The 14,312-nt window shown below is 43.0% G+C and overlaps 1 protein-coding gene across 5 annotated transcripts in view; it reads left to right on the forward strand.

Annotated features, from left to right (window-relative positions):
• The window catches only part of POT1 (protection of telomeres 1), a 210,110-nt gene that overhangs the window by 148,727 nt on the left and 47,071 nt on the right, over positions 1-14,312 (forward strand). For all 5 annotated transcript variants that reach the window (XR_008892655.1, XM_056573771.1, XM_056573772.1 and 2 more), the window contains 2 exons: positions 11,818-11,974; positions 12,348-12,553. Coding sequence is in view for 4 of the 5 variants with exons in the window: in XM_056573771.1 (XP_056429746.1) it covers positions 11,818-11,974; positions 12,348-12,553 (363 nt within the window). In the remaining variant the exon portion in view is untranslated. The remainder of the gene's footprint in view (positions 1-11,817; positions 11,975-12,347; positions 12,554-14,312) is intronic.

Below are 14,312 nucleotides of genomic sequence, written 5' to 3' on the forward strand. Positions count from 1 at the left end.
CGCCCTGATTGGTCGGCCGGTAATCCGGCCGACGAATCAGGGCGATCGTGAGGTGGCACCAGTGCCACCTCACCCCTGCAGGCTCTGGCTGTTCGGGGCCGTCAGAGATGGCCCCGAACAGCCAGTAATTCCGGGTCACCGGGTCACCGGAGACCCGATTGACCCGGAATCGCCGCAGATCGCTGGACTGAATTGTCCAGCGATCTGCGGCGATCGCCGACTTGGGGGGGCATAATGACCCCCCTGGGCGATATGCTGGGATGCCTGCTGAACGATTTCAGCAGGCATCCGGCTCCGGTCCCCAACCAGCTAGCGGTGGGGGCCGGAATTCCCACGGGCGTATGGATACGCCCTCGGTCCTTAAGGACTCGGGATTCAGGGCGTATCCATACGCCCTATGTCCTGAAGAGGTTAAAAGACGTATTGAAGGCAACAGAAAACTGCATTAGACTTGTCAGTAAAAGCAGAAAAAGGAAGAGACCACTGTGGTGCTCAGCAGAAGTGGCCAAAATCATAAAAAAAAAAACTTAAAAGCTAGCATTTAGTAATTATAAAAAAAAAAAAAAAAGAGCAATGAAGATGGGGAAATCTACAAGATTAGGCAGAAAGAGGCCAAGCAAGTTATAAGAACCTCTAAAGCACAGGCCGAAGAATAACTAACTAGCTTCATCTGTGAAAAAAGGGGATAAAACATTCTTCAGATATATAAATGAAAAAAGGGGAAATTAAAACAAGGAATAACTAAATTAAAAACAAATGATGGAAAGTATGTAGAAGAGAATTAAGGGATAGCCGACTGCCTTAATGAATACTTCCGTTCAGTTTTTACAGTTGAAAAAGAAGGAAAAAGACCTCCATTAGGGAGGAAGACTAATGAATCGTTTGATGCATGTGTCTTTACAGACAAAGAGGTTCTTCATTTGCTGTCTAAAGTGAGGACAAATAAGTCACAGGGGCCTGTTGGGATACACCCAAAATTATTAAAAGAGCTTAGTGGTGAGCTAGCAAAACCGTTTTATTTAACCGGTTCAAAAGTAGATAGGGTCTGGCACTTCAGCTCTCATGGGGTTAACTGCACTTCTGGAGGGCTTCGCTACTACACAGGACTATATGCACGTATAAATGGTATTTCAGTGGTGCTCTATTGTGGAAATGTAGATATCACAAAGGCATATGTTAGAGAAAAAAGTTGAAACAATGGCGACTCGCCTTTACCGATAAATTCAGTCTTTATTCATGCGATTTTCATGTGCCAACATAAACATTCAGGCGGGGAGCTGCAGAGACGTTTTAGCAGGAGCGAGGAGTCAGCGTGACAGCTGTTTCCTACGTCAACACGTACTTCATCAGGCGTCTTATGAAGACGCCTGATTAAGTACGTGTTGACGTAGGAAACCGCTATCGTGCTGACTTCTCGCTCCTGCTAAGATTTATTTAACCAATCACTAGTAACAGGAATCGTCCCAGAAGATTGGAAATTACCCATTCACAAGAAAGGTAGTAGGGAGGAATCAAGCAACTATAGGCCAGTAAGTCTGACATCAATAGTGGGGAAATTCATGGAAACCCTACTAAAGGATAGGATTGTGGAACATCTAAAATCCCAAGGTTTGCAGGATGAAAAACATGGGTTCACTTCATGTCAAATAAATCATGTCAAATAAATCTTAGTGATTTTTGACTGGGTGACTAAAATAATAGATGGCGGAGGGGCAGTAGACATTGCATATCTAGATTTTAGTAAGGCTTTTGACACTGTCCCACATAGAAGACTTATCAATAAACAAAAGTTATTGAGCTTGGACTCCCATATTGTTGAGTGGATTTTGCAGTAGCTGAGTGACAGACAACAGAGGGTTGTAGTCAATAGAGTATATTCAGAGCAAGGTCTTGTTACCAGTGGGGTACCTCAGGGATCTGTACTGGGACCAATTTTATTTAATATCTTCAATGGTGATATTGCAAAAGGTCTTGATGGTAAGGTATGTCTTTTTGCTGATGAGACAAAGATATGTAACGGTTGATGTTCCTGGAAAAGGATTTAGGGAAACTAGAAGAATGGGCAGAACTCTGGCAACTGAAATGTAATGTGGATAAGTGCAAGATAATGCACCTGGGGCGTAAAAACTCGGTTAGAATATTTGACACAGTCCGGACTTCAGTATCTGAGGAAAGGCATTTAGGAGTAATTATTTCAGAAGATCTAAATATAGGAAGACAAAGTAATAGAGCAGCAGTCAATGCTAGCTGAATGTTTGGATGTATAGGGAGAGGTATAAGCAGTAGAACGAGAGAAATTATCATGCCGCTGTACAGAACACTGGTGAAGCCTCACTTGGAGTATTGTGCACAGTACTGGAGGCCATATCTCTGGAAGGATATAGATAGTTTATAGGGAGTTCAGAGAAGAGCTACTAAACTAGTACATGGATTGCAGGATAATTAAGGAGTTAAGTAGCTTAACATGTATAGCTTGGAAGAAGAATATGATAGAAACTGAGAGGATATGATAGAAACTTTTAAATACATAAAGGCAATCAACACGGTAAAGGAGAGCATATTTAAAAGAAGAAAAACTACCACAAGAGGACATCGTTTTAAATTAGAGGGGCAAAGGTTTAAAAGTAATGTCAGGAAGTATTACTTTACTGAGAGTAGTGGATGCATGGAATAGCCGTCCTGCAGAAGTGTTCGCTGCAAATACAGTGAAGGAGTTAAAGCATGCATGGGATAGGCATAAGGTTATCCTTCATATAAAATAGGGCCAGGGACTATTGATAGGATTTAGATTATTTGGCATACTAGATGGGCCAAATGGTTCTTATCTGCCGGCACATTCTATGTTACTCCGGTGGAAATATTTTTTTTTTTTAAATCAACTGGTGCCAAAAAGTTAAACAGATTTGTAATTTAGTTCTATTTAAAAATCCTCCCAGTATTTATCAGTGGCTGTATGCTCCACAGGAAGATATTTTCTTTTTGAATTTCTTTTCTGTCTGACCACAGTGCTCTCTGCTGATACCTCTGTCCGTGTCAGGAACTGTCCAGAGCTGGAGAGGTTTGCTATGGGGATTTGCTCCTTCTCTGGACAGTTCTTCTTCTTTTTTTTCTTTTCAATAAATTTTATTGTTTTCAAATTTGTCATAGAACAGAGGAAGAACATAATTGCACACATACAAGTACAATCATGTCAATGAGATAAACTCACAACAGGAACGTGTGGTCTAGAGCTTAGGGAGGGAATGCCTCCGATTCAGTCCAGACAAACAAGTATGTATAAGGAGAATAGAGAAGGGAGTAAAGGAAGCGAGGCAAAGAAAGAGATACCAAAGCAGAGACGAAGGTGGTAAGACAATAAAGAAACATCGTTCAATGCGACTTAATAGTACATGAGCCAGGCAAAGTATTGATCAGAAATAACCACGGCCGTCAGTACCATCGGTAACAGCAACAGATACAGCAACAGCGCCAGTCCATCATTCCGGTGGTGTTGTAGGCGAGGCCAGAGGGAGGCAGGGAGCGTGTAGCAGATATCAACTACTTCAGTCACCCCAGAGTACACGCTGGAACAGGCATACTATCAGCCATAGAATTTAGGTAGGGGGTAGAGAAGGGCAGTGGGGGGGCCGAAAGCCACTGTCCCCAACACTTGAGAAAGGAGGGATATTGGGAATGGGCAAACGCAAAGGACCTCTCGTAGCCACATGTGAGATTCACCATATTGATCACCTCTACTAATTTGGGGACCTCTGTAGATTGCCATTTTCTAGTTATAAGGAGTTTCGCTGAAATTAGGATATGAGCGATCGGTGAGCAAAGCTCCCCTGGCAGTCGGTCCACATTGAGTAGCAACAAGGCTAGATTGGATGCAGGATAACGGGAACTCTAAGGAGTTTTTGTATAAGGAGCTGTGTCCCCTTCCAGCATAGCTGGACTTTTGGACAATCCCATAAGACATGTAAAAGGGTGCCCTTGTGGCCACAATCTCTCCAGCAAAGGTCAGTACAAGCCGGGTTGAGAAAGTGGAGCCTGTAGGGCGTGAAATACCATCTGTACATGGTCTTCAGAATCGCCTCCCTGTTGTTGGTTGAGCGTAATAGTGTGCTGGAATTCCCCAGTGCTCAAAGCCATTGGTCAACAGTAAATGTTTCACCTAGTTCCTTCTCCCATTTGTCCATAAAAGAATGTCTAATGTGTTCACTGTGGCCGCTAAGTAGGTCATAGAATTGCGCAATCCCTTTCTTGTTGGTAGAGGATTGATGAAAAAAGCTAAAATGCGGGTGGTATGAGAGTGTCACATAGAAAGTCAGGTGTAAGTAAACTTCTGATCTGGAGTCCCTTATAAAAATCTGAGTGGGGCAAGTTATACTTTTCTCTAAAGTGGGGAAATGAATGGTATGCCGATCATCAAAAAGACCATCAACTCCGGTCATTCCTTTCTGGAGCCAGGAAGATAAATTCAAATCTGGGATGTAATGAGAAAGAAAGTCAAGAGGAATTTTCTTCAGTGGGACCTGTCGCTTATGGGTGAACTGTCATAAAAAGTATTTTATCTGATGTATTGACAGATGTTAAGAAAGTGGGGAGCGGGGAGGAGCATCCATTAACCGCCACTAGAAGACGCGATTTAAGGGAAATTGGACGGGAGGAAGCTTGTTCAATACCTATCCAAAGCTTGGTCTTATTACTTGACCACCAATATGCAGGCTCTGTAGTAGTCCTCAATGTGGGAGAAGCCTAAACCTTCAGCGTCGGCATGCGTTGTCAGAAGTTTCCTGGCAATCCTGGGTTTTTTGCTCGCCCAAACATACTGAAAAAGCGACTTATCCAGGGAGGCAAAAAAGGATTAAGGGATGGCAATAGGTAATGTTCTAAACAAGTAGAGGAGTTTCGGCAATAGAAGCATCTTAAAAGCCGCCAGACGACCCAGCCAAGAAGGGGGCTTTTTGGAGAATGTTTGCAGAGAAGCAGAGATAGAGGCAGCTAGAGGGGGAAAGTTAGTGAGGAAAGTACAGGAGGACGGGGAAGTCAGTTGTATACCTAGGTACGTCACGGATTTCGTCTGCCAGTCGAGGTCAAAATGTCGACTGGCAGGGTGAGGTTAACAGGCAATATTTGGGCCTTGGAAAAATTGAGTTTATAGTAAGAGATGTCGCTAAATCGCTGCAAGAGGGAGAAGAGGGCTGGTAGGGAGGAATGGACATCAGTTTGGTTAAGGATTATATCGTCAGCAAAAAAGCTAGTTTATGAGAATGACCTCCGACATCAATGCCGCATATATCCGGATGGGCACGTATAGCGCAAGCTAGGGGCTCAATGGAGTGAATAAAAAGGAGGGGCGAGAATGGGCACCCTTGTCTTGTGCCGTTCGACAGGGTGAACCGATCAGAAAGAGAACCCTCCGCAAAAACCATCGCAGCCGGATTGGAGTAAAGTGCGGCTATGGCTTCCAATATCTGGCCCGAGAACCCAAAAGCTCTCAGCACTGAGAATGCATACTGCCAGTTCACCCTGTTGAACACTTTTTCAACGTCAAAAGTAAGGAAAGCAGCAGGGGTACAGTGATGTGCACAATGTTGAAGAAGGGACAGCATGTGCCTAGTGTTATCAGGTACTTGACCCGGTGTGAAGCCAACCTGGTCGGCACCAATCAAATAGGGGAGAATGGGCTGTAACTGGGGCAATAAGATTTTAGCATAAAGTTTGACGTCTCCATTCAAGAGCAAGATGGGTTGGTAGCTGGGAGTTTGATCCGGGGGTTTTCCGGATTTGTGTATGGTGGTGGTGAGAGCTGTAAGCCTTTCCTGGGGGGGAAGAGCCAGAAGACATGGCGACATTAAAGACTGCGTGTAAATTGGGGAGGAGAATCTCTTTGTATCTCTTATAACACTCGTTCGGTAGACCGTCCGGACCAGGTGTCTTGTGAGAAGGCAAGGGTGCAATAGCTGTCTCAATCTCTGGTAGGGAGATAGGCGAGTTAAGCAATTGGAGAGCAGAGTCAGATAGGTGGAAAAAGAGTCGATGGCTTCCTGAGTTAGCTGGACCGTCTGGGGGTCAGTCTGTAGATTGTATACAATAGTAGGATTTTAATGAGTTAGCAATATCCCTGGGGGAGTGGAGGACAGCATCAGAGGAAGGATGCCTTAAGGCGCCGATTTTACATTTTGTCCTGGGCGGTTTAAGATGCTTGGCCAATAGGGATGTCTGTTTGTTATCTTGGGTGTAAAAACGGAATTTTGACCTACGGATATCCATTTCATACTGATAGAGTAAAAGTTGCCGTAAGAGGGTGCGAGAGTGTAAGAGCTGGGAATGTAAGTCTGTCGAGGGAGTAGACTTATGTAAAGCTTCCAACCCAGCGACTTTGTCGATAGCCTCCTGCATGGCTGCAGTACGCTGTTTCTTGAGAAAGGAACCCAGACAAATGAAATTGCCTCTAATGACCGCCTTGTGGGCCAGCCACAGGGAGGTGCTCGTGATATCGGGTAGAATTTAAGCAAAAGTATTCCTCCAAAGAGGATGCAATTGTGTTGCTATGTTCAGAGTGTGCAATAATATGCGCATTGGCCCTCCAGACAAAGTCGCTGCGTGTAGGAGCAGAGAGTGTGAGTGACAGCAGGGTTGGTGCATGGTCCGACAAAGTGAGTTCCCCAATATCCGAGCTAGTGACCTGTTCTAGTAAACCCCGTGAAACCAGAATGAGATCTATCCTAAAGTATGTATGAAATACAGGGGAAAAGTAGTTATAGTCACACTCCGAGCCATGGTATACTCTCCACATGTCAAATAGATCGTAAGTGGAGAATAGAGTGTCAAGGGCACAGGAGCTTCTCATCGATACCCCAAAGAGGTCGAGAGCAAGGTCAATGACTGAGTTAAAATCACCGCACACCATTACCTCACCCACCCGAGCCGAGAGCAGCAACCTGAAGAGTCGCTTCAGAAAGAGACCTTGTCCACTATTTGGGGCATAAAGATTAACCAAAAAGGCGTACTATCAATGGTAACTACAACAATAAACAGACTATGGGGGTCTATAATTTGGGAGACGGTAACAGCAAGATCATCTCTGAATGCAGCTAACACGCCTCTCTTCTTCTTGGCATAGGATGAATGGATTATCACAGGGAATCTCCGATGGTGGAGAGGATGTTCACAGGAGACATGCGTTTCTTGTAGGCAAACAATCGAGTCGCGTCTCTCCACCTCCCGCCATAGGAAATGTCGCTTTTGGGGACTATTAAGACCGTTGACGTTCAAGGACAAAAAACGGTTAAACCCATAATGATCAATAAATAGCATGCCCCAGAGGAGTATATAGATAGATTAGAAACTTGACTGACCACCAAGTGGTACAGACGAGGGTGTCACAACTCAGAAATATAGGGGCAGTAGCATGTTGGAACAATTAAAAACCCAAAAGGGTCCAGACAGGGATGTCACAAATACAGACATGAATCGCCCTCTGATGTACCTAGGAGATGGACTGGCGCTGTCCGTCGGCGATCTGATGGAGATTGGAGGCACTAGGCTGGAAGTCACAAAGGAAAAGCAAATCTTAGCACAAAGGTCAATATGCAATACAAGCTAAGCAAAAACACAAACTGTAAACGGAATTAGGTTATTAGAAGAAATGACAGAGTAGACAGCTAAGAAAGAGGAAGCAAGAAAAAAAGAGAAAGGAGGAGAAAACGCTGCAGAATACAACAGTAGCACAGGTGCTCCAGTGAGTAGGTTGAGGCGTAGCACCGAAGCAGATGGAACAAATGCACGGGACACGTTAGAGGAAAGGGCTCGAACTCCGGGAGATTTTGAGTCATCGTAACATCACAACCTCAAACAGGGCAGGGAGTCAGATCGAGTCTCGGTGCAGTGGTGAGAGGGGCCGAGGGTCAGGAATCTCGGCATCTCCAGAGATCATACCCCACTCTCGCAAGATAGAAAGTCCATGGAAAGCTGTGAGGCATTCACCTGCCCTTGTCGAGTGATCAGCACCTTAGCTGGGAAGCCCCACCGGTACGGGACCCCCAGATTGTGGAGCATTACTGTGAGGGGGGGCAAAGCTTCTCCTAGCCTGAAGCGTGGCAGCGGAAAGGTCTGCATACATCTTCACCTCTTCATATGGCGCTGGTGAAAAATGAAAGTGTTGGCTCTTTAAAAAATGATGAGGAAGAAATTATAAACTCTGATCAGGAAAAAGCAAATATATTAAACAAATTCTGCTCCAGTGTATTCACCGAGGAAAATGAAATGCCAGGTGAAATACAGTGATAAGGTAAACTCCCCAGTACAGGTCACCTGTCTAACCCAGGAAGAAGTACAGTGCCGCCTACAAAAAATCATAATAGACAAATCACCAGGTCCAGATGGCATTCGCCCCCGAGTTCTAAAGGAATTAAGTATTGTAATAGACAGACCTCTATTTTTAATATTCAGGGACTGTTCCCCAGGACTGGCACATGTTAAATGTGGTGCCAATATTTAAAAAGGGGACAAAAGGTGCTATTTTGGGGTACATTGATACAAATAAATGTATGACTCCATATCAGCATGGCTTTATGAGGGATCGGTCTTGTCAAACTAACCTGATCAGCTTTTATGAGGAGGTAAGCTCCAGACTGGACCAGGGGCAATCGCTGGATGTCTTATATCTGGATTTTTCCAAAGCATTTGATACGGTGCCACATGAAAGATTGGTGCATAAAATGAGAACGGGTTGGGGGAGAATGTGTAAGTGGGTAAGTAACTGGCTCAGCGATAGGAAACAGAGGGTGGGTATTAATGGTACTTATTCTGATTGGGTGACTGTTACTAGTGGGGTACCACAGGGGTCAGTCTTGGGTCCTGTTCTTTTTAATATATTTATTAATGACCTTCTAGAGGGGTTGAATAGTAAAGTAGCAATCTTTGCAGATGATACTAAACTCTGTAAAGCGGTAAACACAATAGAGGACTGTGCACTGTTACAAATAGATCTGGATAGTTAGGGGGTTTGGGCTGAGAAGTGGAAGATGAGGTTCAACACTGATGTACGGTAATGCACATGGGGGAAAAAAATTCTTGGAAGGGGTTATATATTAAATGGGAGCACACGTGGGACGACTGACGTGGAAAAGGACTTAGGGGTCTTAGTTAATAGTAAACTTAGCTGTAGTGACCAGTGTCGGGCAGCTGCTGCCAAGGCAAATAAAATCATGGGGTGCATCAATAGGGGCATAGATACCCACAACAAGGAAATAATTATACCGCTGTACAAATCACAAGTCAGACCACACATAGAAACTGTGTACAGTACTGGGCACCAGTGTACAAGAAAGAGATAGTGGAGCTGGAGAGGGTTCAAAGACCAGTAACCAGAGTAATACGGTGAATGGAAGGACTACAGTACCCAGAAAGGTTATCAGATTTGGGGTTATTTAGTTTAGAAAAAAGAAGGCTTAGGGGAGACCTAATAACTATGTATAAATATATCAGGGGCAGTACAGAGATCTCTCCCATGATCTATTTATACCCAGGACACTATCTATAACAAGGGGGCATCCTCTACATTTAGAGGAAAGAAGGTTTCTTCACCACCACAGACAGGGATTCTTTACTGTAAGAGTAGTGAGACTGTGGAATTCTCTCCCGGAGGAGGTGGTCATGGTGAACCCTGTAAGAGTTCAAAAGGGGTCTGGATGCTTTTTTGGAGAATAATAACATTGATGGTTATGTATACTAGATATTTAGGGACAGCATGTTGATCCAGAGATTTATTCTGACTGCCATATTTGGAGTCGGGAAGGAATTTTTACCTCTAGTATGAGGGTTTTTTGCCTTCCCCTGGATCAACTCAGTAGGGACTCATTAGGGATATAGGTTAAACTAGATGGACTCTGGTCTTTTTTCAACCTTACAAACTATGTTACTATGTAAGGCAGGATGTCTCCGCGGGAATTGAAGGAGCAAGTCCTTTGTACGGAAAAAGGTGAATCGCGCTAGGACATGGTGCGGCACCTCCTCTGGTAAGGAACGAGGTTTCGGCACTCTGTGGGCCCGATCAACACTGTATTCATAATCTTCCAAGTCCGGCAGAAGCTCTTTAGTAAGGTGGTGGACATATCAGGCCAGTTGGGAGCCTGGTATATTCTCTGGAATACCCCGAAACTTGAAGTTGTTACATCTATTGTGGTCTTTACAATCCACCATCTTGGCATGTAAAGAGTTTACTTTATCATCTAGCGCATTATGCAAACTTTGTAGCTCATTGTGGGATTTAGCCAAAGAGACTAGCTTTGTCTCAGCTCTGGACACCTTGTGCTCCAGGAGAGCGTTGGAAGACTGGAGGGGTTGGAGGAGCTTAGAGAAGTCAGCCTGGAGAGAGCTCGTCAATAAAAACACAGTTGCGGCAGCCTCTCCCCTGTTATCTGTTTGCCGCAATCCTTTGCGGCCTGCAGGATGTTGTTGTGCACGCTCCACGGCGCCATCTTGGGAGAGCATGCGGGCCGAGTCCCCGGATCGAAAAAAGTTTGATAGCTGTTGTGTACCGTTTGTGGTTCCTCTTTCTGCCTGAGGTCGCCATGGCTGTAGATAGAGCTTTTGGGAGAAGCTGGAAGTCGCTGGCAGAGTTATAGCCGTTAGTTTCCTGGCACTATAGCAGGAGCACCTCTTCTGTGCGGCCATTCAGCACGGCAGCAAGACCACGCCCCCCTCTGGACAGTTCTTGATACCGACAAAGGTGTCAGCAGAGAGCACTGTGGTCAGACAGAAAATACATTTAAAAAGAAAAGAACTTCCTTTGTAGTATACAGCAGCTGAGAACTGGAAGGATTAAGATTATTTCAAGAGTACCTGTCATCAAGTAAAACTTTTAAGCTTATTTACCATATATCTTCATAAAAAAAATCATTTCAATCACTTTTTACTAGGGGTCTCTGTTCTATAGTGTTCAGCAGGCCCCGCATAGCATCCAGAGCCGGATTGGCACAAGTCAGAGTTCCAAAATTTCGGGTGGGGTGGGTCATGAGCGCAGCTCTGTTCATCTCTCATTCCCTGCCTGTCAATCATGCAGGTGGGAGCAACTGCTGTGCGTGCGACGCGCACAGGGCTCTCTGAACACACATAATTGGCTCAGGGTTTGTAAAATTCACCATATTACTGCTGCTGTGTTTATTTAGCAGGGTGCACGGCAGGCAGCATGGCTCCGATCTTCCTTCACTCTGTAAGCCTTGCGCTGGGCATAACAGAGAGGAGGGGACTCACAGCCTGCATGCCGTGGTTGGCTCCCTGACCTATGCGCGCGCCCGAATGCAGCATAGAACAGGGAAGGGCGGAAGCGTTACTCGGCAAGCTTCAGGTGACGTCTGGGTAACGCCCCCCCAACAGCAGAAAAAGCTCACAGGCAGTGAGCAGACTTTATAAAGGCATACCTCAATAAATAATGGGCGATATTAAAAAAGAAAAAGTGCGGTGGACTCAGGGTGAAGAGGGAACACAAAAATAATAATCCCTCTTTACTTGGTGGCAGGTACTCTTTTTAATAGAAGTAATTTACAAATCTGTTTAACTTTCTGGCACCAGTTGATTTAAAAAAAAAATAAAAATTCACCTGGCTTCCCTAAGCGAAAACATTCATGAGTGCGTATGCAGTCCAATACCTTTAGGCAGTGAGTGAAACTTTCACAACAGGTGGTGCAACCATATACTGAAGAGTTCTAAGCATGCAGTGGCTTTACGTAAGAAAAACAAAAAGGAACTCGCCAATGCATTCAATAAAAAATTTGTTATATGATTGAATTTTTAATTTCAAATGTCTTATTTTTTTTTTTTTTTTTATAGTACTTCCAGTTTATCAACAATGGCAGATAACAGCTATCGCCAATATCCTTAAATGCAAGGCTCCTGAAAAATTTCGTATCAGGGCAAGACTGAAAAATTTTCAACCACATGGCCTGTATCAGTCTGTTAAGCTTCACTGCTCTAAATGTAATTCATTGTAAGTAAAATTTATGTAAGTATGTAAGCAAGTGATCAGAGAGTAGAACTGGATGTATGTGGCTGGCCATAGTTAATGAATGCCTGTTCAGCTGACTGCTATTATCCCAGACATCCCCACCCACTTGCATGCTTGGATTGGCCATCTTTTAATGTTACAGGTGTAGAGAGGGGGAAGTATGCCCCTGTTTGAATTGAGGAATTTCCTAATTTGTCCACACTATATTGTAGCTCCGTGCTAGAAACATTTACCCAATGTAAAATGTTTGGACAAGTTCTGGGCCGTTTTAATAATTATATAATTTCTGGTGTTTATTTGTCAGCCCCAATATTCAATAACATAAATATTCTCTGCTGACGATCCTCTTGTTTAGAATGGATGTGCCAGATGAAGAGGGCCTGAATAAAATGTTTGAAGATCGCTTCAATGGTAATCCAAATACAAATGCTCCAGACACATTTTGGTATCAGTCAGCAGTATGGAACACAGAATATCTTAATAACCGGGCTGTAGCTATTCATTTTGTAAAAAAATGTGATATTCTGCAAAATCCAGAAGACTCTCTAATCATGCTAGAAGGTAAGAACTTAGCATTGAAATGTTAGACTGTAGTTCCGATTGGAAACCTCTGGATGGCAGCATCATTGCATAAATATAATAAATGTTGTATTTTTTTTTTACTAGTTTGCTTGGATTTTTAGGTTAGTTGCTGCAAGTGATTTTTTATTTTTTTTGCTGAACTCGAAGACTGATTGTACTCCTTTAACCCCTTAGCATATGGACTAGTAAATCTATTTGTAGGATTGCATCAATACAAGAGAGGTACATTTAAGTCCAGTGGGTATCACTGGAGCTGTGCCTGCTTCATCAGCAGTGGGTCAGGCTGTAATATACCTCTATATATCTGAGAGAACTCAGATCCTGACCTATTAGATTATTAACCCCTTAAGAAATCAGCAGATTTTGACCTTGTGGACACAGCCAATTTTATTTTTTGCATTTAGTTTTTATTCTTCCTAGATACATAATGCTTTTATTTTTCATTACCTGTTTTTTGCATGACCAATTGCACTTTGTGTGTTTAATAGAAATAAAGATCAGTCACGTAGCTCTACTATTTTGGATAATAGGTAAACAAACTATTTTTTCCCTCATATTCTAAGACCCATAACTTTTTTACTTTTCCACTGATGTTGTATTAGGGCTTTTTTTTTCGTGGGGCAAGTTGTACTTTTCACTGGTGCACTTTATTTTATCATATAATTTACTACAGAGGCAGAAAAAATATATATATGGCGAAATTGAAAAAAATATGGAATTGCGCAATTTTGTAGGGCAATAATTTTTTCAGGGTTCACAATTCGGTAAATCTGACATGCTATCTTTATTCTATGGGTCAGTACAATTCCAATTATACAAAACTTTTTTTTCATTCTAAGGTAAAAAAAAAATAATGAATCAATTTAAAACTTGAAAAAGAAAGAAAAAAAAGTTTGTTCAATGCCATATTCTGACCATTATAATTTTTTTTTATTTTTCCACATATTGAGCTATGTTAGGGTTTGTTTTTTTGCACCACAAGTTGTAGTTTTTAAGGGTACCACCTTTGTGTGTATACAGTCATGGCCATAAATGTTGGCACCCCTGAAATTTTTCAAGAAAATTAAGTATTTCTCACAGAAAATAATTGCAGTAACACATGTTTTGCTATACACATGTTTATTCCCTTTGTGTGTATTGGAACTAAACCAAAAAAGGGAGGGGGAAAAAGCTAATTGGACATAATGTCACACCAAACTCCAAAAATGGGCTGGACAAAATTATTGGTACCTTTTCAAAATAGTGGAAAAATAAGATTGTTTAAAGCATGTGATGCTCCTTTAAACTCATCTGGGGCAAGTAACAGGTGTGGGCAATATATAAAATCGCAAATGAAAGCAAATAAAAAGGAGAGACGTTCATTTAGTATTTGCGTTGTGTGTCTGTGTGTGCCACACTAAGCATAGACAACAGAAAGAGGACTTGAGAACCAAAATTGTGGAAAAATATCAACAATCTCAAGGTTACAAGTCCATCTCCAGAGATCTAGATTTGCCTTTGTCCACAGTGTGCAACATTATCAAGAAGTTTGCAACCCATGGCACTGTAGCTAATCTCTCTGGGCGTGGACAGAAGAGAAAAATTGATGAAAGGTGTCAACGCAGGATAGTTCGGATGGTGGATAAGCAGCCCCAAACAAGTTCCAATGATATTCAAGCTGTCCTGCAGGCTCAGGGAGCATCATTGTCAGCGTAAACTGCCTTCGACATTTAAATTAAATTAAACGCTATGGCAGGAG

Source organism: Hyla sarda, chromosome 4, assembly GCF_029499605.1.
Source record: "Hyla sarda isolate aHylSar1 chromosome 4, aHylSar1.hap1, whole genome shotgun sequence".
NCBI classification, from domain to species: domain Eukaryota; kingdom Metazoa; phylum Chordata; class Amphibia; order Anura; family Hylidae; genus Hyla; species Hyla sarda.